Here is a 26,157-nt window from a genome sequence, read left to right as displayed (position 1 = left end):
CCCCCTCAGATACTACAGTATTACTGATGTAACAACCAGTCTCTATCCCCCCTCAGATACTATAGTATTACCGATGTAACAACCAGTCTCTATCCCCCCTCAGATACTATAGTATTACTGATGTAACAACCAGTCTCTATCCCCCCTCAGATACTATAGTATTTTTTCAACCAGTCTCTATCCCCCCTCAGATACTATAGTATTACTGACGTAACAACCAGTCTCTATCCCCCCTCAGATACTATAGTATTATTTCAACCAGTCTCTATCCCCCCTCAGATACTATAGTATTACCGATGTAACAACCAGTCTCTATCCCCCCTCAGATACTATAGTATTACTGATGTATCAACCAGTCTCTATCCCCCCTCAGATACTATAGTATTATTTCAACCAGTCTCTATCCCCCCTCAGATACTATAGTATTACTGACGTAACAACCAGTCGCTATCCCCCCTCAGATACTATAGTATTATTTCAACCAGTCTCTATCCCCCCTCAGATACTATAGTATTACTGATGTAACAACCAGTCTCTATCCCCCCTCAGATACTATAGTATTACTGATGTAACACCCAGTCTCTATCCCCCCTCAGATACTATAGTATTATTTCAACCAGTCTCTATCCCCCCTCAGATACTATAGTATTACTGATGTAACAACCAGTCTCTATCCCCCCTCAGATACTATAGTATTACTGATGTAACAACCAGTCTCTATCCCCCCTCAGATACTATAGTATTACTGATGTAACAACCAGTCTCTATCCCCCCTCAGATACTATAGTATTACTGATGTAACAACCAGTCTCTATCCCCCCTCAGATACTATAGTATTACTGATGTAACAACCCGTCTCTATCCCCCCCAGATACTATAGTATTACTGATGTAACAACCAGTTTCTATCCCCCCTCAGATACTATAGTATTACTGATGTAACAACCAGTCTCTATCCCCCCTCAGATACTATAGTATTACTGATGTAACAACCAGTCTCTATCACCCCTCACATACTATAGTATTACTGATGTAACAACCAGTCTCTATCCCCCCTCAGATACTATAGTATTATTTCAACCAGTCTCTATCAACCCTCAGATACTATAGTATTACTGATGTAACAACCAGTCTCTATCCCCCCTCAGATACTATAGTATTACTGATGTAACCACCAGTCTCTATCCCCCCTCAGATACTATAGTATTACTGATGTAACAACCAGTCTCTATCCCCCTCCCAGATACTATAGTATTTTTCAACCAGTCTCTATCCCCCTCAGATACTATAGTATTACTGATGTAACAACCAGTCTCTATCACCCCTCAGATACTATAGTATTAACGATGTAACAACCAGTCTCTATCCCCCCTCAGATACTATAGTATTACTGATGTATCAACCAGTCTCTATCCCCCCTCAGATACTATAGTATTATTTCAACCAGTCTCTATCCCCCCTCAGATACTATACTATTACTGACGTAACAACCAGTCTCTATCCCCCCTCAGATACTATAGTATTATTTCAACCAGTCTCTATCCCCCCTCAGATACTATAGTATTACTGATGTAACCACCAGTCTCTATCCCCCCTCAGATACTATAGTATTACTGATGTAACAACCAGTCTCTATCCCCCTCCCAGATACTATAGTATTTTTCAACCAGTCTCTCTCCCCCTCAGATACTATAGTATTACTGATGTAACAACCAGTCTCTATCCCCCCTCAGATAATATAGTATTATTTCAACCAATCTCTATCCCCCCTCAGATACTATAGTATTACTGATGTAACAACCAGTCTCTATCCCCCCTCAGATACTATAGTATTACTGATGTAACAACCAGTCTCTATCCCCCCTCAGATACTATAGTATTATTTCAACCAGTCTCTATCCCCCCTCAGATACTATAGTATTACTGATGTAACAACCAGTCTCTGTCCCCCCTCAGATACTATAGTATTACTGATGTAACAACCAGTCTCTATCCCCCCTCAGATACTATAGTATTACTGATGTAACAACCAGTCTCTATCACCCCTCAGAAACTATAGTATTACTGATGTAACAACCAGTCTCTATCCCCCCTCAGATACTATAGTATTACTGATGTAACAACCAGTCTCTATCACCCCTCAGATACTATAGGATTACTGATTTAACAACCAGTCTCTATCCCCCCTCAGATACTATAGTATTGCTGATGTAACAACCAGTCTCTATCAACCCTCAGATACTATAGTATTACTGATGTAACAACCAGTCTCTATCCCCCCTCAGATACTATAGTATTACTGATGTAACCACCAGTCTCTATCCCCCCTCAGATACTATAGTATTACTGATGTAACAACCAGTCTCTATCCCCCTCCCAGATACTATAGTATTTTTCAACCAGTCTCTATCCCCCTCAGATACTATAGTATTACTGATGTAACAACCAGTCTCTATCACCCCTCAGATACTATAGTATTAACGATGTAACAACCAGTCTCTATCCCCCCTCAGATACTATAGTATTACTGATGTATCAACCAGTCTCTATCCCCCCTCAGATACTATAGTATTATTTCAACCAGTCTCTATCCCCCCTCAGATTTCTCTAAGAGAAATTATAAACATTTCTCACAGCAAGCTTTTATCCTTGACTTATATCACTCTGAGCTTTTATCCACTTGCTGCTTTCTGGACCCGGTTTTAGCCCTTGCTTTTTTCTCTTCTATTGTTACCTCTATGTCTGATAAACATGCCCCGCTTAAGAATCACAGAGTAAGAAACCGAACCAGTTCTTGGTTCTCTTCTGAATTGTCAGGTCTTTTCCTGCAAAAGAATCGGGCCTGGGCCTTGGCGAGGAAAACAGGTACTCCAGCTGATTGGCTGTTTTTTAGGCAATTGAGAAATAAATGTACTGCAGCTGTCAAAAAGGCAAAATCAAATTACTTCCTTAATGCTATGACAGATTCTGCAGGAGATCCTGCAAAATTCTGGAAAACCGTTAATTCACTGAAACGGGGGAATTCTGCTGTTTCTCTTCCTAAGCAAATTACCTCAGACTTCTGTATTCTAACTGAAAAAAATGATATTTGTGATGCTTTTAATAAGCATTTCATCTCTGCTGGTTTTTTATTTGAAAGGAAAAGTGGACTTTGTGGTACTGGCCAGTTAGTTGATTTTTCGTCTTGCTTTTCAACCGTTACTCTGAAAAATGGTAACCCTGTTTTTAGTTTCCAGAAAATAACTGAAGCAGAGGTTCTAATTGCCCTGTGTGCCATTGATACTAAGAAATCCTTAGGCGCTGACAATTTAGACCCGTACTTACTTAAGTGTGCTGCACCTATTTTTGCTGGTCCAGTAACACACATTTTTAATCTAACATTAAGCACAGGAAATATCCCTAAGGTGTGGAAAGCAGCTTTTGTTCTGCCATTACATAAGGGAGGTGACGGTAGTGATTTGGATAACTATCGACCCATCTCTAGGCTCTCTTGTCTGGTAAAGATTCTAGAATCTATAGTCAACAAACAGTTACAATCTTTTCTTTCTGCTAACAGTATTCTTAGTACCAATCAATCTGGTTTTAGATCTAAACACAGTACCACATCGGCCACTATGCTTGTTGTAAATGATATTGCAAATGCCTTAGACGATAGAAAGCACTGTGCTGCATTGTTTGTAGATTTGTCAAAAGCTTTTGACACTGTAGACCATGCTATCCTTTTGAGTAAGCTGTCATCTATAGGACTGGGCACTGATGCCTGCCGATGGTTTTATGACTATCTTAAAGATAGAACTCAAGCCGTCATGGTCGATGGGGTCAAGTCTGACCCCTTACAGTTACTTAAAGGGGTCCCTCAGGGTTCAATAATTGGCCCACTATTGTTCTCACTTTATATAAACAACATTGGTGATGATGTCAGATATTGTAAATTCCATTTATATGCAGATGACACAGTTATGTACTCTATTGCTCCAACAGCGGACCAAGCTTTAATGCAGTTGGAGTCTGATTTTAGGATACTACAGGGGTCTCTTTTACAGCTTAAACTTGTTTTAAACGCTAAGAAAACAAATGTCATGTTTTTTTCTAGGTCTAAACTCCCAGTTAGAAACACGTTTGTAATCACTAGCTTGGATGGTACTCAAATCAATAAGGTCTCTGCATATAAATACTTAGGGGTATGGTTAGATGATAGGCTTTCTTTTAAAAAACATGTTACTGAATTGGGAAAAAAGCTCAAATTCAAGATAGGATTCCTTTACAGAAACAGGGCTTGTCTGTCCTCTGTAAATAGGAAAAAAATTGTGCAGGCTACTTTTATGTCCGTTTTAGATTATGGTGATATTATCTATATGCATGCATCGGCAAACACATTAAAACCACTGGATGCTATTTACCATTGTGCACTCAGGTTTATCACGGGTGATAGTTACAGAACTCATCACTGTATCCTATATCAACATGTGGGTTGGGTCTCTCTATCTGTGAGGCGAGAGCAACATGCTCTCTTGTTTATTTATAAAGCACTTCTTTTAAAACTACCTCCATATATATCATCATTAATTTCCACAAGATGTACTAATTTTAAAACCAGATCACAGATGTGGATTACATTAGAGACTCCTGCGGTCTCCACAGAGTTGGGTAGGACTGCCTTCAGTTCCTTTGCACCTTATTTATGGAACAAACTGCAGATCCAACTTAAGTTAGACACTCTGGTGTCCCTTGCCCATTTTAAAATGTTTATGGAGGATCAATATGATGTTGTCTGTGATTGTTTCTGTTGAATTGTGTATGTTTTGAAATGTTCTTGTCTGTATGTCTAAAACTGTACATGTCAACATGTTTACACAGGGCACAGCCGTAAAAGAGATCTAGGTCTCAGTCTGTTTTCCCTGTTAAAATAAAGATTTAAAAAAAAAAAAAAAAAAAAAAAAAAAAAGATACTATACTATTACTGACGTAACAACCAGTCTCTATCCCCCCTCAGATACTATCGTATTATTTCAACCAGTCTCTATCCCCCCTCAGATACTATAGTATTACTGATGTGACAACCAGTCTCTATCCCCCCTCAGATACTATAGTATTATTTCAACCAGTCTCTATCCCCCCTCAGATACTATAGTATTACTGATGTGACAACCAGTCTCTATCCCCCCTCAGATACTATAGTATTACTGATGTAACAACCAGTCTCTGTCCCCCTCCCAGATACTATAGTATTTTTCAACCAGTCTCTCTCCCCCTCAGATACTATAGTATTACTGATGTAACAACCAGTCTCTATCCCCCCTCAGATAATATAGTATTATTTCAACCAATCTCTATCCCCCCTCAGATACTATAGTATTACTGATGTAACAACCAGTCTCTATCCCCCCTCAGATACTATAGTATTACTGATGTAACAACCAGTCTCTATCACCCCTCAGATACTATAGTATTAATGATGTAACAACCAGTCTCTATCCCCCCTCACAAACTATAGTATTACTTCTGATCTATCATGTCTCTAGTATTGCAATGTTCCACATTTAACCCAGAATCCAACAGTGCTAACCTTCTAGATCTATCAAGACAAATGAAGCACTTGGCCAGCCACTCTTAAATATCACCTGGGCCAGCTGCTCTTAAATATCACCTGGGCCATCCGCTCTTAAATATCACCTGGGCCAGCCGCTCTTAAATATCACCTGGGCCAGCCGCTCTTAAATATCACCTGGGCCAGGCACTCTTAAATATCACCTGGGCCAGCCACTCTTAAATATCACCTGGGCCAGCCACTCTTAAATATCACCTGGGCCAGCCACTCTTAAATATCACCTGGGCCAGACTCTCTTAAATATCACCTGGGCCAGCCGCTCTTAAATATCACCTGGGCCAGCCTCTCTTAAATATCACCTGGGCCAGGCACTCTTAAATATCACCTGGGCCAGCCACTCTTAAATATCACCTGGGCCAGACTCTCTTAAATATCACCTGGGCCAGCCACTCTTAAATATCACCTGGGCCAGACTCTCTTAAATATCACCTGGGCCAGACTCTCTTAAATATCACCTGGGCCAGGCACTCTTAAATATCACCTGGGCCAGCCACTCTTAAATATCACCTGGGCCAGACTCTCTTAAATATCACCTGGGCCAGGCACTCTTAAATATCACATGGGCCAGCCGCTCTTAAATATCACATGGGCCAGCCGCTCTTAAATATCACCTGGGCCAGCCGCTCTTAAATATAACCTGGGCCAGCCGCTCTTAAATATCACCTGGGCCAGCCGCTCTTAAATATCACCTGGGCCAGCCGCTCTTAAATATCACCTGGGCCAGACTCTCTTAAATATCACCTGGGCCAGGCACTCTTAAATATCACATGGGCCAGCCGCTCTTAAATATCACATGGGCCAGCCGCTCTTAAATATCACCTGGGCCAGCCGCTCTTAAATATAACCTGGGCCAGCCGCTCTTAAATATCACCTGGGCCAGCCGCTCTTAAATATCACCTGGGCCAGCCGCTCTTAAATATCACTTTCCAATTAACGAGACGGACAAGCCAGCACAGGTGTAACACATACTGACTAACGAGGTGACACCAATTGGTGCTCCCTACATGCTAACATCCAACCTCGAAATATAAAAATAAAATAAAACACCCTGTAACACTTTTGCCAATGTAGTGATGTAGGGAACAGCCACATTAGTGCACTCCTGTGCCATAAAGGTCCAGACCTCTTAGCAGAGGCTTATACTGTATATGGAAGGTAACTTAACTATATCACCATGAACTGTATTGTTTAATGCTGTCTGTTTTCTCTCTCTCTCTCTCTCTCTCTCTCTCTCTCTCTCTCTCTCTCTCTCTCTCTCTCTCTCTCTCTCTCTCTCTCCCTCCCTCCCCCTCCCTCCCTCCCTCCCTCCCTCCCTCCCTCCCTCCCTCCCTCCCTCCCTCCCTCCCTCCCTCCCTCCCCCAGTGGTACCATGGTTCAGGTTCAGACATTGAACAATATGGAGGAGCTGAGAGCTTCTACGTTTGGTCGTCCCTCACCCAGGCACGGACTCAAGCTCCTTTTCTGGTTCGCCAAAGATTACATCGTCATCAAAAATGACAACCAGATAGTTGCAAATTACAACCCCAACAAGGGAGACTTTGGTTTCCATCACTTCCAGAACAGACTTCAGTGTGACAACAACATCTGCAAGAAGCTGCTTCCTGATGGTGGCTACCCATTCTATGAGGTGGGCAACCTCCACCTCCCAGCATCTGATTCCATGCCTGAGTATGTCAGGAAGGGTTACACTCATCACATAGATACCAGCAACATGGACCGCCTCATCATCAGTATGCGTCCAGACATGATAGTGGATAAGGTCTATGTGACCCAGCACGAGGACCTGAGGAACTTCGCCCCACTCAACACATATTGCATCAGCAGGGAGTTGCTCATGATCATATGTGGCCATCCATCCACAGACATGTCACTGAGGAACTTCCTGGAACAGGCGGGCTATTCCACCCATGAGCAAAATGTAATTATGTATCAGGGCATCGCCCCCAGGGAGTCTGGGGATACCAAGATTGATATGGAAGGTGGATCCAGAGCTCCACCCAGAGCTCCACCCAGAGTTCCACCCAGAGCTGCACCAGGCTTCTGGGAAAGCTACTGTACCATACTGTAACCAGGCTTCTGGGAAAGCTACTGTACCATACTGTAACCAGGCTTCTGGGAAAGCTACTGTACCATACTGTAACCAGGCTTCTGGTAAAGCTACTGTACCATACTGTAACCAGGCTTCTGGGAAAGCTACTGTACCATACTGTAACCAGGCTTCTGGTAAAGCTACTGTACCATACTGTAACCAGGCTTCTGGGAAAGGTTTGGGCCAGATCTATGTTCATTTTCACTAATACATTTGGTCATTTATCAGACACTCTTATCCAGAGTGACTTCAGTGCATTAAAGGCAGATAAACAGCAACATACTGTATCACAGTCAGAGCAAGTCAACTGTTTCTGTCACCATTACTGAGAGGGTTGTTGCTGGTGGGGCCTGCTACTGGATAATGTACTTCTGTATTTTAAAATACAAAATACATGCATTTTAATTAAATACACTTCAAAATACAAGTATTTGGTAGTTTATTTTTCAAAGATTGATCTTTATGTTATTTTTTGTTGTTGTATTTTGACATTTTTCACCTTCCCTGGTTGTAATCAATGTAGTTTCCTCTTCACTTTAACCCAAAACATAAATGTGATGACATTAAATCAATGTGGAAAGCTGATTGGATTTGCAAATCAACTACGTAAGAACATTTCATCTAGTGGCCGACAACGAATGCAACAAGTAATCATTCTCAAATTCTTTAGAGGCTAATTCATTGAGTCTATATACCAAATCTAGAGTCAATCTGATCTATGGTTCATGAGTAGATGTTTAAAGTATGTTTTAGCATTAGCATGTGTGCTAACATGCGTCTATAGGTAGAGTGCGGCCATATTTGAATGTAGCAACTATTTTTTCTCAAAACTATTAAAGACAAAAATCTGAAGTGAATCTGATGTATGGTTCATAAAGGAGAACATGATTCCAGATGGTTTTGAACATCAGTTGTAAATAATGATTTGTTAATAGTTTCCTTGTTTTTAAGAGATATCAGTACAACATTCAGTGTGGTTCATCTTAGAGACGTCCATGATAGTGCTGACAAGTTTCAAGTTGATATGCCACTGTGGAGTGGATTTACAGGGATTTAAATGGCCACGTAAAATCAGCTATCTGTTGATCATGTGTTTCTACATGATCTTCTCACTCCACCGTGTGGCCACAGATGGAACAGCACTCCAGACTGACGGAAGAGGAGAAAGAGATGGAGAGTGATGGAGAATAACAAAGAGAGGTATGAAGACGCCGACACACATCAGTTCACGTTGATACAGCCTCCCTGTTCTATGTGGTGTAATCCAGGCAGTATTATGTGGTGTAATCCAGGCAGTTCTATGTTGTGTAATCCTGGCAGTACTATGTGGTGTAATCCAGGCAGTATTATGTGGTGTAATCCAGGCAGTATTATGTGGTGTAATCCAGGCAGTATTATGTGGTGTAATCCAGGCAGTACTATGTGGTGTAATCCAGGCAGCACTATGTGGTGTAATCCAGGCAATACTATGTGCTGTAATCCAGGCAATACTATGTGGTGTAATCCAGACAGTATTATGTGGTGTAATCCAGGCAGTACTATGTGGTGTAATCCAGGCAGTACTATGTGGTGTAATCCAGGCAGTATTATGTGGTGTAATCCAGGCAATACTATGTGGTGTAATCCAGGCAATACTATGTGGTGTAATCCAGACAGTATTATGTGGTGTAATCCAGACAGTATTATGTGGTGTAATCCAGACAGTATTATGTGGTGTAATCCAGACAGTATTATGTGGTGTAATCCAGGCAGTATTATGTGGTGTAATCCAGACAGTATTATGTGGTGTAATCCAGACAGTATTATGTGGTGTAATCCAGACAGTATTATGTGGTGTAATCCAGGCAGTATTATGTGGTGTAATCCAGGCAGTTCTATGTTGTGTAATCCAGACAGTACTATGTGGTGTAATCCAGGCAGTATTATGTGGTGTAATCCAGGCAGTATTATGTGGTGTAATCCAGGCAGTATTATGTGGTGTAATCCAGGCAGTACTATGTGGTGTAATCCAGGCAGCACTATGTGGTGTAATCCAGGCAATACTATGTGCTGTAATCCAGGCAATACTATGTGGTGTAATCCAGACAGTATTATGTGGTGTAATCCAGGCAGTACTATGTGGTGTAATCCAGGCAGTACTATGTGGTGTAATCCAGGCAGTATTATGTGGTGTAATCCAGGCAATACTATGTGGTGTAATCCAGGCAATACTATGTGGTGTAATCCAGACAGTATTATGTGGTGTAATCCAGACAGTATTATGTGGTGTAATCCAGACAGTATTATGTGGTGTAATCCAGACAGTATTATGTGGTGTAATCCAGGCAGTATTATGTGGTGTAATCCAGGCAGTACTATGTGGTGTAATCCAGGCAGTATTATGTGGTGTAATCCATGCAGTACTATGTGGTGTAATCCGGGCAGTGCTATGTGGTGTAATCCAGACAGTATTATGTGGTGTAATCCAGGCAGTATTATGTGGTGTAATCCAGACAGTATTATGTGGTGTAATCCAGGCAGTACACACATTCCCCCTAACAACAGGTGTTTTATTGAGAACACACATTCCCCTTAACAACAGGTGTTTTACTGAGAACACACATTCCCCTTAACAACAGGTGTTTTATTGAGAACACACATTCCCCTTAACAACAGGTGTTTTATTGAGAACACACATTCCCCTTAACAACAGGTGTTTTATTGAGAACACACATTCCCCTTAACAACAGGTGTTTTATTGAGAACACACATTCCCCTTAACAACAGGTGTTTTACTGAGAACACATTCCCCTTAACAACAGGTGTTTTACTGAGAACACACATTCCCCTTAACAGGTGTTTTACTGAGAACACACATTCCCCTTAACAACAGGTGTTTTATTGAGAACACACATTCCCCTTAACAACAGGTGTTTTACTGAGAACACACATTCCCCTTAACAACAGGTGTTTTATTGAGAACACACATTCCCCTTAACAACAGGTGTTTTACTGAGAACACACATTCCCCTTAACAACAGGTGTTTTATTGAGAACACACATTCCCCTTAACAACAGGTGTTTTAGTAACTCCTTTACCACCTCTAGCAGGTCTGATTGGTGACCAGTCTAGAAGCCCCTTCAGGACCATTTAAGGTGTGTGTGTGTGTTGCGTATTGCTTTTTGTATGTGTGTTGCGTGTTGTGTTTTGTGTGTGTGTTGCGTGTTGCGTTTTGTGTGTGTGTTGCGTGTTGCTTTTTGTGTGTGTGTTGCATATTGCTTTTTGTGTGTCTGTTGTGTGTTGTGTTTTGTGTGTGTGTTGAGTTTTGTGTGTGTGTTGCGTTTTGTGTGTGTGTTGCGTTTTGTGTTTTGTGTGTGTGTTGCGTTTTGTGTTTTGTGTGTGTGTTGTGTTTTGTGTGTGTGTGTTGCGTTTTGTGTTTTGTGTGTGTGTTGTGTTTTGTGTGTGTGTTGCGTTTTGTGTGTGTGTTGCGTTTTGTGTGTGTGTGTGTGTTTTGTGTGTGTGTTGCGTGTTGCATTTTGTGTGTATGTTGCATGCTGTATATGTGCACATGTGTGTTGCTGATAATTTACTTCCTGGCTGAGCGTCTGTTTATCAAGCGCCCCTCTCATTCATTCATCCCTCCATCCTCTCCTCCTCTTCTCCTCGTGCATCCGTCACATAATACTGCCTCATCACAAGGCCATGAGAGGTCAGTAGCATCCTATGATGTCATATCCTGTCCCAGTAGTTCAAAGTCAAAAAGCTTAATGTCCAACGAAGGGTTACACAAAGTAAATGTCCCAAATGGCACCCTATTCCCTATACAGTGCACTACTTTATACCAGGGCCCAATGGCACCCTATTCCCTATTTAGTGCACTACTTTTGACCAGGGCCTTGGCACCCTATTCCCTACACAGTGCACTACTTTTGACCAGGACCCATAATTCGGCTGCCATTTGGGATGCAAACAGACAGCCTCAAACACAATCCGATCCCCACATCAGCCCTACGTCATTCTCATCCCTCTTCTGTCTTCAAGCTTCACTCCTCACAATCCGATCCCCACATCAGCCCTACGTCATTCTCATCCCTCATCCCTCTTCTGTCTTCAAGCTTCACTCCTCATATCCTTTCACAAAATATTTTTTTTTAAATGAAAGGAGTTTTATTTCTGTAGCTCTTTGTCTTTAGTAGAGTATTTACTCCCCTGGTGTCTCTGGCCGTTTGATCACTTCTGGCCCCTCCAGCCCTGGTGGTGGGGAAGGGGTGACGTGGCTGGGTTTACCCGATTCAGGAGCCTCCTGGCTGGGGAGGGCTCAGACCAGGCCAGCCTCCCTACACATCAGGTAGAACTGACCTCTCTCTGAGATGAGGTTGGAGGGAGAGTCCATCTCTGTGATCAGACCTCGGTCCATCACTATCACCCTGCAGAGAGGGAGAGGGAGGGAGAGAGAGAGAGGTTGATGTAGAGAGAGAAGTAGAGGGAGAGAGAGGGAGGAAGGGAGAGAGAGAGTGAGGGAAAGAGAGTTAGAGAGAGGGAGGGAGAGGGAGAGAGAAGTAGAGAGAGATACCAGTCACTCTGATGTGTGTATGTGTGTGTGTATGTGTGTGTATATGTGTATATATATATATATATATATATGTGTATATATATATATATATATATATATATATATATATATATATATATATATATATATATATATATATATATATATATATATATATACTGAGTGTACAAAACATTATGAACACATGCTCTTTCCATGACAGGCTGTCCAGGTGAATCCAGGTGAAAGCTATGATCCCTCATTGATGTCACCTGTTAAATCCACTTCAGTCAGTGTAGATGAAGGGGAGGAGACCTGGTTAAAGAAGGATTTCTTGCCTTGAGACAACTGAGACATGGATTGTGTCTGTGTGCCATTCAGAGGTTGAATGGGCAAGACAACATATTTAAGTGCCTTTGAACAGAGTATGGTAGTAGGTGCCAGGCACACCGGTTTGTGTCAGGAACTGCAACGCTGCTGGGTTTTTCACGCTCAACAGTTTCCCGTGTGTATCAAGAATGGTCCACCACCCAAAGGACATCCAGACAACTGGACACCACTGTGAGAAGTATTGGGCCAATATGGGCCAGGATCCCTGTGGAACGCTTTCAACACCTTGTAGAGTCCATGACCTGACGAATTGAGACTGTTCTGAGGGCAAACGGGGTGCAACTCAATATTAGGAAGGTGTTCCTAATGTTTTGTACACTCAGTGTATAGAAGTGTATATTACCTGGTGTAGTCCATGATAGTATTGAGTCTGTGTGTATATTACCTGGTGTAGTCCATGATAGTATTGAGTCTGTGTATATATTACCTGGTGTAGTCCATGATAGTATTGAGTCTGTGTGTATATTACCTGGTGTAGTCCATGATAGTATTGAGAGTCTATATATTACCTGGTGTAGTCCATGGTAGTATTGAGTCTGTGTATATATTACCTGGTGTAGTCCATGATAGTACTGAGTCTGTGTATATATTACCTGGTGTAGTCCATGATAGTATTGAGTCTGTGTATATATTACCTGGTGTAGTCCATGATAGTATTGAGTCTGTGTGTATATTACCTGGTGTAGTCCATGATAGTACTGAGTCTGTGTATATATTACCTGGTGTAGTCCATGATAGTATTGAGTCTGTGTATATATTACCTGGTGTAGTCCATGATAGTATTGAGAGTCTATATATTACCTGGTGTAGTCCATGATAGTACTGAGTCTGTGTATATATTACCTGGTGTAGTCCATGATAGTATTGAGTCTGTGTGCAATGGTCAGGACAGTGCAGTCATCAAACTGGGTTCTGATGGTGGACTGGATCAGGTTGTCTGTCTCCAGGTCCACAGCAGCCGTGGCCTCATCCAGAACCAGGATCTTCGTCTTCCTCAGGAGGGCTCGGGCCAGACACACCAGCTGGCGCTGACCCAGACTGGAGAGAGGAGAGATGTTAATGAGAGAGGTAAGAAGGAGAGAGGAGAGATGTTTATAAAAGAGGAGAGAGAGATTATGTTATTGAGAGAGATAGGGAGAGAGAGAAGAGAGAGAGAGAGAGAGATGGAAGGAGGTACAAAGAGAGGAGAGAGTGAAGAGAGGAGAGGTAAGAAATGAGAAGGAGAGAAGGAAGGAGGGAAGAAGCGAGGGAAGAGAGAGAGAGGAGAAAGTTAAGATGAGAAGGAGAGAGGGATGAGAGAGAGAGGACCAGATTACATCACAAGGAGGAATCAGGGGGGGTGGGGAGAAAGAGAGTAACAGATATAGGAAAGTTAAATAGAGGGATACAGGGTTTGTGTACCTGAGGTTCTCTCCCCCCTCTGAACACTCGTGGTTGAGTTTGTCCGGCAGGCCCGTCACAAAGCTCTTGAGATGGGAGAGCTCCAGGGCTCTCCACACCTCCTCATCAGAGTAGCCATCGAAGGGGTCCAGATTCATCCTCAGAGAGCCAGAGAACAACACTGGATCCTGGAGGGGGGAGGGAGGAGGGGGAAGAGAGGGAAAGGGGGAAGGGAGAGAGAGGGGTGAGGGAGAGAGAGGGGTGAGGGAGGGAGAGAGAAAGAACATTGCAATGCATACCATAATTACCTCCATGTTAGAGGACATCTCAGAGGCTTGCAGTAAGTGTTTTTACCTGTGGTGTGTGTGTGTGTGTTTATTATATATGTGTGTGTGTTACCTGTGGTATGATGGTGATCCTGGAGCGTAGCTCGTGCAGTCCGATCTGAGTGATGTTTATCCCGTCTATATAGATCTCTCCCTTCGCTGCTTCCAGAATCCGGAATATTCCCAATGCCAGGGACGACTTCCCTGCTCCAGTCCTGCCCACTATCCCAACCTGGAGAGAGGAGGGAGAGGGGGAGAGAGTGGGAGAGAGGGGAGGGAGAGAGAGAAGGAGAGAGTGGGAGGGAGGGGAGGAGAGAGTGGGAGGGGAGGAGAGAGAGTTTAGAAAGAATGAAACCTAACATTATCGCACTATAACACCATAGAACTGAGGATGCTTCCCAAAGGACCTGGTCAAAAGTAGTGCACTATTTAGGGAATAGGGTGCTCTGGTAAACCAGTATCTCTAACCCCTACCTTATCTCTCTCCTGTCCAGTCCTATACCCTCCATTATCTCCCTATAACACAGTATCTCTATCTCCTACCTTATCTCTCTCCTGTCCAGTCCTATACCCATATCATCCTAACAACCTCATTACTCCATTATCTCCCTATAACACAGTATCTCTAACCCCTACCTTATCTCTCTCCTGTCCAGTCCTATATCCTCCATTATCTCCCTATAACACAGTATCTCTAACCCCTACCTTATCTCTCTCCTGTCCAGTCCTATATCCTCCATTATCTCCCTATAACACAGTATGTCTACCCCCGACCTTATCTCTCTCCTGTCCAGTCCTATATCCTCCATTATCTCCCTATAACACAGTATGTCTACCCCCGACCTTCTCTTTCTCCTGAATGCTGAGGGAAATTCCTTTCAGGGCCCAGTCCAGTCCTTTACGGTACTGCAGTCCGTATTCCTCTAGTTCTATGGTACCGTGGGTGGGCCAGGCCAGGGGGAGCATGCTGTCTTCTATGGTCCATGGAGCCTGGGCAGGGGAGGAGGGAGAGGAGGGGGACAGGTGATGGCATCCATAGAATTACATATTAGAACACATTTATTTAATGCGATCTCTGTGATGGCATCCATAGAATTACATATTAGAACACTGGATCTCTGTGATGGCATCCATAGAATTACATATTAGAACACATTTATTTAATGCGATCTCTGTGATGGCATCCATAGAATTACATATTAGAACACTGGATCTCTGTGATGGCATCCATAGAATTACATATTAGAACACTGGATCTCTGTGATGGCATCCATAGAATTACATATTAGAACACTGGATCTCTGTGATGGCATCTATAGAATTACATATTAGAACACATTAATTTAATGCGATCTCTGTGATGTCATCTCCCATCAAGACCTCAGCAACAAGTGTTGGACCGCAACACAAGGTGCTGTTATTAATTTATAGACATTTACTACATCAGAAACACAGGCAGTTAACGAGAGCACAGAACAGTGAGATTGTGGCTAGAAATAAACACACATTTTCATTCATTAAAACGTTTTTTAAACTACAACTATCCCATTGAGATAAATAATCTTTCATTCTTTAGAAGATCACATTTTCAAGTGGCAGCTGACCAGTAGACTAGATCCTCTCTTTGAGGGGTAGGATAGTATAGTTTACACCTGACCAGTAGACTAGATCCTCTCTTTGAGGGGTAGGATAGTATAGTTTACACCTGACCAGTAGACTAGATCCTCTCTTTGAGGGGTAGGATAGTATAGTTTACACCTGACCAGTGAACTAGATCCTCTCTATGAGGGGTAGGATAGTATAGTTTATACCTGACCAGTAGACTAGATCCTCTCTTTGAGGGGTAGGATAGTATAGTTTACACCTGACCAGTGAACTAGATCCTCTCTATGAGGGGTAGGATAGTATAGTTTATACCTGACCAGTAGACTAGATCCTCTCTTTGAGGGGTAGGATAGTATAGTTTACACCTGACCAGTAGACTAGATCCTCTCTTTGAGGGGTAGGATAGTATAGTTTACACCTGACCAGTAAATTAGATCCTCTCTTTGAGGGGTAGGATAGTATAGTTTACACCTGACCAGTGAACTAGATCCTCTCTATGAGGGGTAGGATAGTATAGTTTATACCTGACCAGTAAACTAGATCCTCTCTATGAGGGGTAGGATAGTATAGTTTACACCTGACCAGTGAACTAGATCCTCTCTATGAGGGGTAGGATAGTATAGTTTACACCTAACCAGTAAATTAGATCCTCTCTATGAGGGGTAGGATAGTATAGTTTACACCTGACCAGTGAACTAGATCCTCTCTTTGAGGGGTAGGATAGTATAGTTTACACCTGACCAGTGAACTAGATCCTCTCTATGAGGGGTAGGATAGTATAGTTTACACCTGACCAGTAAAGTATCGCCTCTCTATGAGGGGTAGGATAGTATAGTTTACACCTGACCAGTAAAGTAGATCCTCTCTTTGAGGGGTAGGATAGTATAGCTTACACCTGAGATCCTCTCTTTGAGGGGTAGGATAGTATAGTTGACACCTGACCAGTAAACTAGATCCTCTCTATGAGGGGTAGGATAGTATAGTTTACACCTGACCAGTAAAGTATTGCCTCTCTATGAGGGGTAGGATAGTATAGTTTACACCTGACCAGTAAAGTAGATACATATTAGAATAGTAGGATAATATAGTTTTACAGCCACTCACCTCCTTTGGTGTGTCGGCGTACTCCTTAACTCTCTCCACAGACACAATGTTGTTCTCTACATCAGTCCAGGACCTCACAATCCAGCTCAGAATACCTGTCACCTACACATTACATCACAGGTTGTCACAAGTTACTGGTGTGTGTGTGTGTGTGTGTGTACCTGTAGTGTGTGTGTACCTGTAGTGAGTGTGTGTGTGTGTACCTGTAGTGAGTGTGACACAGCCAGTCCTACTATACCAGGGCTCAGTGTGTCTCTGCCCATCACAGCCAAGGTGGCTGCTGCCAGCACCAACAGATTCCCCAGGAACTCTAGGTTCACCGCCAGCCACCTGCAGACAGCGCAGGACAGAGGTCAGGGGTTAAGATGACACAGGGTTCATAGCTCAGGTGCCTTATGTATCAAACATATCAGAGTAGTATCTAGGATCCGCTTTTTCCGGTTGGATCACAATGAACAAGATTCCATGGACAGGAAGGGAACTGATCCTACACTCATATAAAATAGGATTCTAAAAGGGTTATTAGTTTGTCCCCATAGGGGAACGCCTTTTGGGTTCCAGGTAGAACTCCTTTGGGTTCCAGGTAGAACTACTTTGGGTTCCAGGTAGAACCCTTTTGGGTTCCAGGTAGAACTCCTTTGGGTTCCAGGTAGAACTCCTTTGGGTTCCAGGTAGAACTCTTTTGGGTTCAAGGTAGAACCATCTGTAAAAAGCAACTTTAAAGGGTTCTTCAGAGGGTTCTCCTATGGGGACAGCCAAAGAACCGTTGAAGGTTTGAGATTAGCCCTCCTACTCTGAGATGCTTAGTACATACCACACCAGATTACAGTGAATACTGCAGTTAGTTAGATTATACATACCACACCAGATTACAGTGACTACTGCAGTCAGTTGAATAATACATACCACACCAGATTACAGTACTGCAGTTAGTTAGACAATACATACCACTCCAGATTACAGTGACTACTGCAGTCAGTTAGATAATACATACCACACCAGATTACAGTACTGCAGTTAGTTAGATAATACATACCACACCAGATTACAGTGACTACTGCAGTCAGTTAGATAATACATACCACACCAGATTACAGTGATTACTGCAGTTAGATAATACATACCACACCAGATTACAGTGACTACTGCAGTTAGATAATACATACCACACCAGATTACAGTACTGCAGTTAGTTAGATAATACATACCACACCAGATTACAGTGACTACTGCAGTTAGTTAGATAATACATACCACATCAGATTACAGTGACTACTGCAGTTAGTTAGATAATACATACCACACCAGATTACAGTGACTACTGCAGTTGTTAGATTATACATACCACACCAGATTACAGTGACTACTGCAGTCAGTTGAATAATACATACCACATCAGATTACAGTGACTACTGCAGTTAGATAATACATACCACACCAGATTACAGTACTGCAGTTAGTTAGATAATACATACCACACCAGATTACAGTACAACAGTTAGTTAGATAATACATACCACACCAGATTACAGTGACTACTGCAGTCAGTTAGATAATACATACCACACCAGATTACAGTGAATACTGCAGTTAGTTAGATAATACATACCACACCAGATTACAGTACTGCAGTTAGTTAGATAATACATACCACACCAGATTACAGTACTGCAGTTAGTTAGATAATACATACCACACCAGATTACAGTCCTGCAGTTAGTTAGATAATACATACCACACCAGATTACAGTACTGCAGTTAGTTAGATTATACATACCACACCAGATTACAGTACTGCAGTTAGATAATACATACCACACCAGATTACAGTACTACAGTTAGTTAGATAATACATACCACTCCAGATTACAGTACTGCAGTTAGTTAGATAATACATACCACTCCAGATTACAGTACTGCAGTTAGTTAGATAATACATACCACTCCAGATTACAGTGACTACTGCAGTTAGATAATACATACCACTCCAGATTACAGTACTGCAGTTAGTTAGATAATACATACCACTCCAGATTACAGTACTGCAGTTAGTTAGTTAATACATACCACTCCAGATTACAGTACAACAGTTAGTTAGATAATACATACCACACCAGATTACAGTACTGCAGTTATTTAGATAATACATACCACACCAGATTACAGTACTGCAGTTAGTTAGATAATACATACCACATCAGATTACAGTACTGCAGTTAGTTAGATAATACATACCACACCAGATTACAGTACTGCAGTTATTTAGATAATACATACCACACCAGATTACAGTACAACAGTTAGTTAGATAATACATACCACACCAGATTACAGTACTGCAGTTAGTTAGATAATACATACCACACCAGATTACAGTACAACAGTTAGTTAGATAATACATACCACACCAGATTACAGTACTGCAGTTAGTTAGATAATACATACCACACCAGATTACAGTACTGCAGTTAGTTAGATAATACATACCACTCCAGATTACAGTACTGCAGTTAGTTAGATAATACATACCACACCAGATTACAGTACTGCAGTTAGTTAGATAATACATACCACACCAGATTACAGTACTGCAGTTAGTTAGATAATACATACCACACCAGATTACAGTACTGCAGTTAGTTAGATAATACATACCACACCAGATTACAGTACTGCAGTTAGTTAGATAATACATACCACACCAGATTACAGTACTGCAGTTAGTTAGATAATACATACCACACCAGATTACAGTACTGCAGTTAGTTAGATAATACATACCACTCCAGATTACAGTACTGCAGTTAGTTAGATAATACATACCACACCAGATTACAGTACTGCAGTTAGTTAGATAATACATACCACACCAGATTACAGTACTGCAGTTAGTTAGATAATACATACCACTCCAAATTACAGTACTGCAGTTAGTTAGATAATACATACCACACCAGATTACAGTGAATACTGCAGTTAGTTAGATAATACATACCACCCCAGATTACAGTACTGCAGTTAGTTAGATAATACATACCACACCAGATTACAGTGAATACTGCCGTTAGTTAGATAATACATACCACACCAGATTACAGTACTGCAGTTAGTTAGATAATACATACAACTCCAGATTACAGTAAATACTGCCGTTAGTTAGATAATACATACCACACCAGATTACAGTACTGCAGTTAGTTAGATAATACATACCACTCCAGATTACAGTGACTACTGCCGTTAGTTAGATAATACATATCACACCAGATTACAGTACTGCAGTTAGTTAGATAATACATACCACACCAGATTACAGTACTGCAGTTAGTTAGATAATACATACCACACCAGATTACAGTACTGCAGTTATTTAGATAATACATACCACTCCAGATTACAGTACTGCAGTTAGTTAGATAATACATACCACACCAGATTACAGTACTGCAGTTAGTTAGATAATACATACCACTCCAGATTACAGTACTGCAGTTAGTTAGATAATACATACCACTCCAGATTATAGTACTGCAGTTAGTTAGATAATACATACCACATCAGATTACAGTACTGCAGTTAGTTAGATAATACATACCACTCCAGATTACAGTACTGCAGTTAGTTAGATAATACATACCACATCAGATTACAGTGACTACTGCAGTTAGTTAGATAATACATACCACACCAGATTACAGTACTGCAGTTAGTTAGATAATACATACCACACCAGATTACAGTACTGCAGTTAGTTAGATAATACATACCACACCAGATTACAGTGACTACTGCAGTTAGTTAGATAATACATACCACTCCAGATTACAGTACTGCAGTTAGTTAGATAATACATACCACTCCAGATTACAGTACTGCAGTTAGTTAGATAATACATACCACTCCAGATTACAGTACTGCAGTTAGTTAGATAATACATACCACTCCAGATTACAGTACACCTACCTGGTGGCTACGAAGCGTGGGAAGTACGCTGTCTGGTTGTGGTCAATGCGTCCGTTAGCCTGCAGGATGAAGCGTTCCTGCTCTGAGAAGGCCCTGATCACACTGGCCCCCTGGACCGTCTCATTGAAGTGGGTGTAGATGGGAGAACGACTGACTGCCTCTAGCCGACGGAGCTGGCACGATGTAGCCACGTAAAACCTCTACAGGAAAGATGGGGGGGATGTGGAGAAAACAAATTAATCTTAATCTGACAGACAGACAGGCATTCAGAGGGACAGACAGGCAGGCAGGCATTCAGAGGGACAGACAGACAGACAGACAGACAGACAGACAGACAGACAGACAGACAGACAGACAGACAGACAGACAGACAGACAGGCAGGCAGACAGACATTTAGAGGGACAGACAGGCAGGCAGGCAGGAAAATAGACATTCAGAGGGACAGACAGGCAGGCAGGCAGGCAAATAGACATTCAGAGGGACAGACAGGCAGATAGACATTCAGAGGGACAGACAGGCAGATAGACATTCAGAGGGACAGACAGGCAGGCAGACATACAGACATTCAGAGGGACAGGCAGGCAGGCAGGCAGCCAGGCAGGCATGCAAATAGACATTCAGAGGGACAGACAGGCAGATAGACATTCAGAGGGACAGACAGGCAGATAGACATTCAGAGGGACAGACAGGCAGGCAGACATACAGACATTCAGAGGGACAGGCAGGCAGGCAGGCAGCCAGGCAGGCATGCAAATAGACATTCAGAGGGACAGACAGGCAGATAGACATTCAGAGGGACAGACAGGCAGGCAGGCAGGCAGGCAAATAGACATTCAGAGGGACAGACAGGCAGATAGACATTCAGAGGGACAGACAGGCAGATAGACATTCAGAGGGACAGGCAGACAGACAGACAGTGTATTTTACATATTGAACCTGTAAAGTGGAGCTGGGTTCTAATAATGTGTATTTGAGTGTCTGGTATTTAAAATAATTTTTTTGTCTGTTTGAGTTTTTTCAAATCCACAGTCCAACGTAAATATTTGAGTATTTGAATGGTTATTGGTAAAAACCAAATAGTCTACCAAATTGTGCTTGAGAATATTTTCAAATACTATTCAAATACCTGGGTTAAATGCATGGGAGTGTATTTTAGTCACTGTATTTGAGTATTTTCAAATAATATCCAAGTGTATTTACAAATACGTTCAAATATTAAACAACTTGTCTTTTCAAATCTTTTCAAATTAAGGATATATGAATACTTCATACGTATGTGGACGTAATTGAGATATTTGACATAGTATTTGAAGCCAGGTGTACTGTAATTCTACCTGTATGAATGAAATAGTATTTGAACTCATATATACTTTAACCCTCCCTGTATGAATGAAATAGTATTGAACCCAACTCTACTGTAATCCTACCTGTATGAATGAAATAGTATTTGAACCCAGCTCTACTAATCCTACCTGTATTGTAACGCTCGTCTTCCTCCTCGTCTGAGGAGGAGCAAGGATCGGACCAAAGCACAGCGTAGTGTGAATACATATTGATTTATTTAAGAAAGACAAACACGAAGAACACTTGACAAAATACAAAATAACAAAACGACGTGGACAGACCTGAACTTGAGAACATAAAACATGAACGCACGAACAGGAAGGAACACACGAACGAACGAACGAAACGAAACAGTACTGTGTGGCGAACAAACACAGACACAGCAACAATCACCCACCAACAACCAGTGAAAACAGCCTACCTTAATATGGCTCCCAATCAGAGACAATGACAAACACCTGCCTCTGATTGAGAACCATATTAGGCCAAACGAACAAACCTAAACATAAAAACAAATAACATAGACTGCCCACCCCAACTCACGCCCTGACCATACTAAATAAATACAAAACAAGGGAAATAAGGTCAGGAACGTGACATGTATCAATGAAATAGTATTTGACCCCAGCTCTACTGTAATCCTACCTGTATGAATGAAGTAGTATTTGAACCCAGCTCTACTGTAATCCTACCTGTATGAATGAAGTAGTATTTGAACACAACTCTACTGTAATCCTACCTGTATGAATGAAATAGTATTTGAACCCAACTCTACTGTAATCCTACCTGTATGAATGAAATAGTATTTGTCCCCAGCTCTACTGTAATCCTACCTGTATGAATTAAATAGTATTTGATCCCAACTCTACTGCAATCCTACCTGTATGAACAAAATAGTATTTGACCCCAGCTCTACTGTAATCCTACCTGTATGAATGAAATAGTATTGAATCCAGCTCTACTGTAATCCTACCTGTATGAATGAAGTAGTATTTGAACCCAGCTCTACTGTAATCCTACCTGTATGAATGAAGTAGTATTTGAACCCAGCTCTACTGTAATCCTACCTGTATGAATGAAATAGTAGTTGAACCCAGCTCTACTGTAATCTTACCTGTATGAATGCGTAGAGCAGTGTGAGCGGCAGCAGAATAACCCCAGCAAAGGGCATGGCCACCAGAACGATGATGCAGACCTCTAGCAGTTTGAACAGGTATCCCAGCATCATCTTCAGACCATCAGGGATCATACAGTCAATGGCATCCACCTAGAATAATTATTACAATACATGGTATTTAGCATACGAGTTACATATACTTTGACGACTATCACTACTATTACAACTACTACTACTACTACTACTATTATAACTACTACTACTACTACTACAACTACTACTACTACTACTACTACTATTACTACTATTACAACTACTACCACTACTACTACTATTACTACTACTACTATTACAACTACTATAACTACTACTACTATTACAACTACTACTACTACTATTACAACTACTACTACTACTACTATTACAACTACTACTACTACTACTACTACTACTATTACTACTACTACTATTACAACTACTATAACTACTACTACTATTACAACTACTATAACTACTACTACTATTACAACTACTACTACTACTACTACTACTATTACAACTACTACTACTACTACTACTATTACTACTACTACTATTACAACTACTACTACTACTACTACTACTATTACAACTACTACTACTACTACTACTATTACTACTACTACTATTACAACTACTACTATTACTACTACTACTATTACAACTACTATAACTACTACTACTATTACAACTACTACTACTACTATTACTACTACTACTATTACTACTACTACTATTACAACTACTATAACTACTACTACTATTACAACTACTACTAATATTACAACTAATACTACAAGTACAACTACTACTATTACAGCTACTACTACTACTACTACTACTACTACTATTACTACTACTACTATTACAACTACTACTACTATTACAACTACTACTAATATTACAACTAATACTACAAGTACAACTACTACTATTACAGCTACTACTATAACTATTACTACTACTACTATTACAGCTACTACTATAACTACTACTACTATTACTACTATTATTACAACTACTACTACTACTACTATTACAACTACTACTACTACTACTACTGCAATTACAACAACAACTACTACTATTACAACTACTATTATTACTACTACTATTACAACTACTATTACAACTACTACAATTACAACAACTAGAACTACTACTACTTTTACAACTACTACTAAAATTACAACAACAACTACAATTACAACTACTACAACTACTACCACTTTTACAACTATTCCTACTATTACGACTACTACTACTACTACTACTACCATTATAACTACTATTACAACTACTTCTGTTGCGACTACTACTACTACTACTACTTTTACTACTACTACTACTACTACTATTTTTACTACTACTACTACTATTACAAATACTGCTACTATTACGACTACTAGTGTATTGGTGACCCCAGCTGGGGTGGAATCCACCTCTCTTGGAAAAGCTGTTGAGGAGGTTCCATGAGGATGTGTCTTTGAAAAAGGCCATGGGGAAACTAAGCACACACACGCACACACACACACACACACACACACACACACACACACACACACACACACACACACACACACACACACACACACACACACACACACACACACACACACACACACACACACACACACACTGAACCCACCTCCTTGGAGAAGCGGTTCAGCAGGTTTCCTGAGGGTGTGACCTCGAAGAAGGCCATGGGGGAATGCAGGACGTTGTTGAGGAGGTCTAGGTGGAGGTGGCGAGAAGCGATTATCCCTCCCAGAGAGATGGCCACTGTGGTGCCAAAGATAGACACACCTAGATGGGGAGAGAGGGGGAGAAAGATTAGAGTAATGAAGGAATGGGGGAGAGAGGGAGATAAATTAAGGAATGGGCTAGAGAGGGAGAGAGGTTAGAGAAATGAAGGAATGGGGGAGAGAGGGTGAAAGATTAGAGTAATGAAGGAATGGGGGAGAGAGGGAGATAAATTAAGGAATGGGCTAGAGAGGGAGAGAGGTTAGAGAAATGAAGGAATGGGGGAGAGAGGGTGAAAGATTAGAGTAATGAAGGAATGGGGGAGAGAGGGAGAGAAATGAAGGAATGGGGGAGAGAGGGAGAGAGGTTAGAGAAATGAAGGAATGGGGGAGAAAGGGAGAGAAATGAAGGAATGGGGGAGAGGGGGTGAAAGGTTAGAGTAATGAAGGAATGGGGGAGAGAAATGAAGGAATGGGGGAGAGAGGGAGAGAAATGAAGGAATGGGGAAAGGGGGAGAGAAATTAAGGAATGGGGGAGAGAAGGAGAGAGGTTAAGGAATGGGGGAGAGGGAGAGAAATGAAGGAATGGGGGAGAGAGGGAGAGAAATTAAGGAATGGGGGAGAGAGGGAGAGTAATGAAGGAATGGGGGAGAGAGGGAGAGAAATTAAGGAATGGGGGAGAGAGGGAGAGTAATGAAGGAATGGGGGAGAGAGGGAGAAAGATTAGAGTAATGAAGGAATGGGGAGAGAGGGAGAGGGGGAGAGAAATGAAGGAATGGGGGAGAGAGGGAGAGAAATGACGGAATGGGGGAGAGAGGGAGAGAAATGAAGGAATGGGGGAGAGAGGGAGAGTAATGAAGGAATGGGGAGAGAGGGAGAGAGGTTAGAGTAATGAAGGAATGGGGGAGAAAGGGAGAG

The 26,157-nt window shown here is 41.6% G+C and overlaps 2 protein-coding genes across 2 annotated transcripts in view; one reads left to right on the top strand and one right to left on the bottom strand.

The window, feature by feature from the left end:
• Nucleotides 1-6,976: 6,976 nt before the first annotated feature.
• LOC120038417 lies at nt 6,977-8,887 on the top strand. The gene is made up of 2 exons (XM_038984184.1): nt 6,977-7,621; nt 8,828-8,887. The coding sequence occupies exons 1-2, from the start codon at nt 6,977-6,979 to the stop codon at nt 8,885-8,887; spliced, it is 705 nt and encodes a 234-aa protein (XP_038840112.1).
• Nucleotides 8,888-11,994: 3,107 nt separating this feature from the next.
• Nucleotides 11,995-26,157, bottom strand: part of LOC120038416 (multidrug resistance-associated protein 1-like) — a 73,648-nt gene continuing 59,485 nt past the window's right edge. Inside the window, exons 32-41 of the mRNA XM_038984183.1 lie at nt 25,146-25,303; nt 23,456-23,608; nt 20,997-21,196; nt 17,237-17,363; nt 17,034-17,135; nt 15,168-15,314; nt 14,398-14,556; nt 14,020-14,186; nt 13,462-13,656; nt 11,995-12,103 (exon numbers count right to left, since the gene is read on the bottom strand). Coding sequence (XP_038840111.1) covers nt 11,995-12,103; nt 13,462-13,656; nt 14,020-14,186; nt 14,398-14,556; nt 15,168-15,314; nt 17,034-17,135; nt 17,237-17,363; nt 20,997-21,196; nt 23,456-23,608; nt 25,146-25,303 — 1,517 coding nt within the window. The remainder of the gene's footprint in view (nt 12,104-13,461; nt 13,657-14,019; nt 14,187-14,397; nt 14,557-15,167; nt 15,315-17,033; nt 17,136-17,236; nt 17,364-20,996; nt 21,197-23,455; nt 23,609-25,145; nt 25,304-26,157) is intronic.

Source organism: Salvelinus namaycush, unplaced genomic scaffold (genome assembly GCF_016432855.1).
Source record: "Salvelinus namaycush isolate Seneca unplaced genomic scaffold, SaNama_1.0 Scaffold22, whole genome shotgun sequence".
Classification (NCBI taxonomy): Eukaryota; Metazoa; Chordata; class Actinopteri; order Salmoniformes; family Salmonidae; genus Salvelinus; species Salvelinus namaycush.
Note: the sequence above shows the minus strand (reverse complement) of the source record. Positions and strands in the feature narration are given on the sequence as shown.

Coding starts and splice junctions, on each gene's coding strand:
- LOC120038417 (XM_038984184.1), top strand. CDS start 6,977: ATGGTTCAGGTTCAGACATTGAACAATATGGAGGAGCTGAGAGCTTCT. Junction 7,622..8,827: donor CACCCAGAGCTCCACCCAGA/GTTCCACCCAGA, acceptor GTGTGGCCACAG/ATGGAACAGCACTCCAGACT.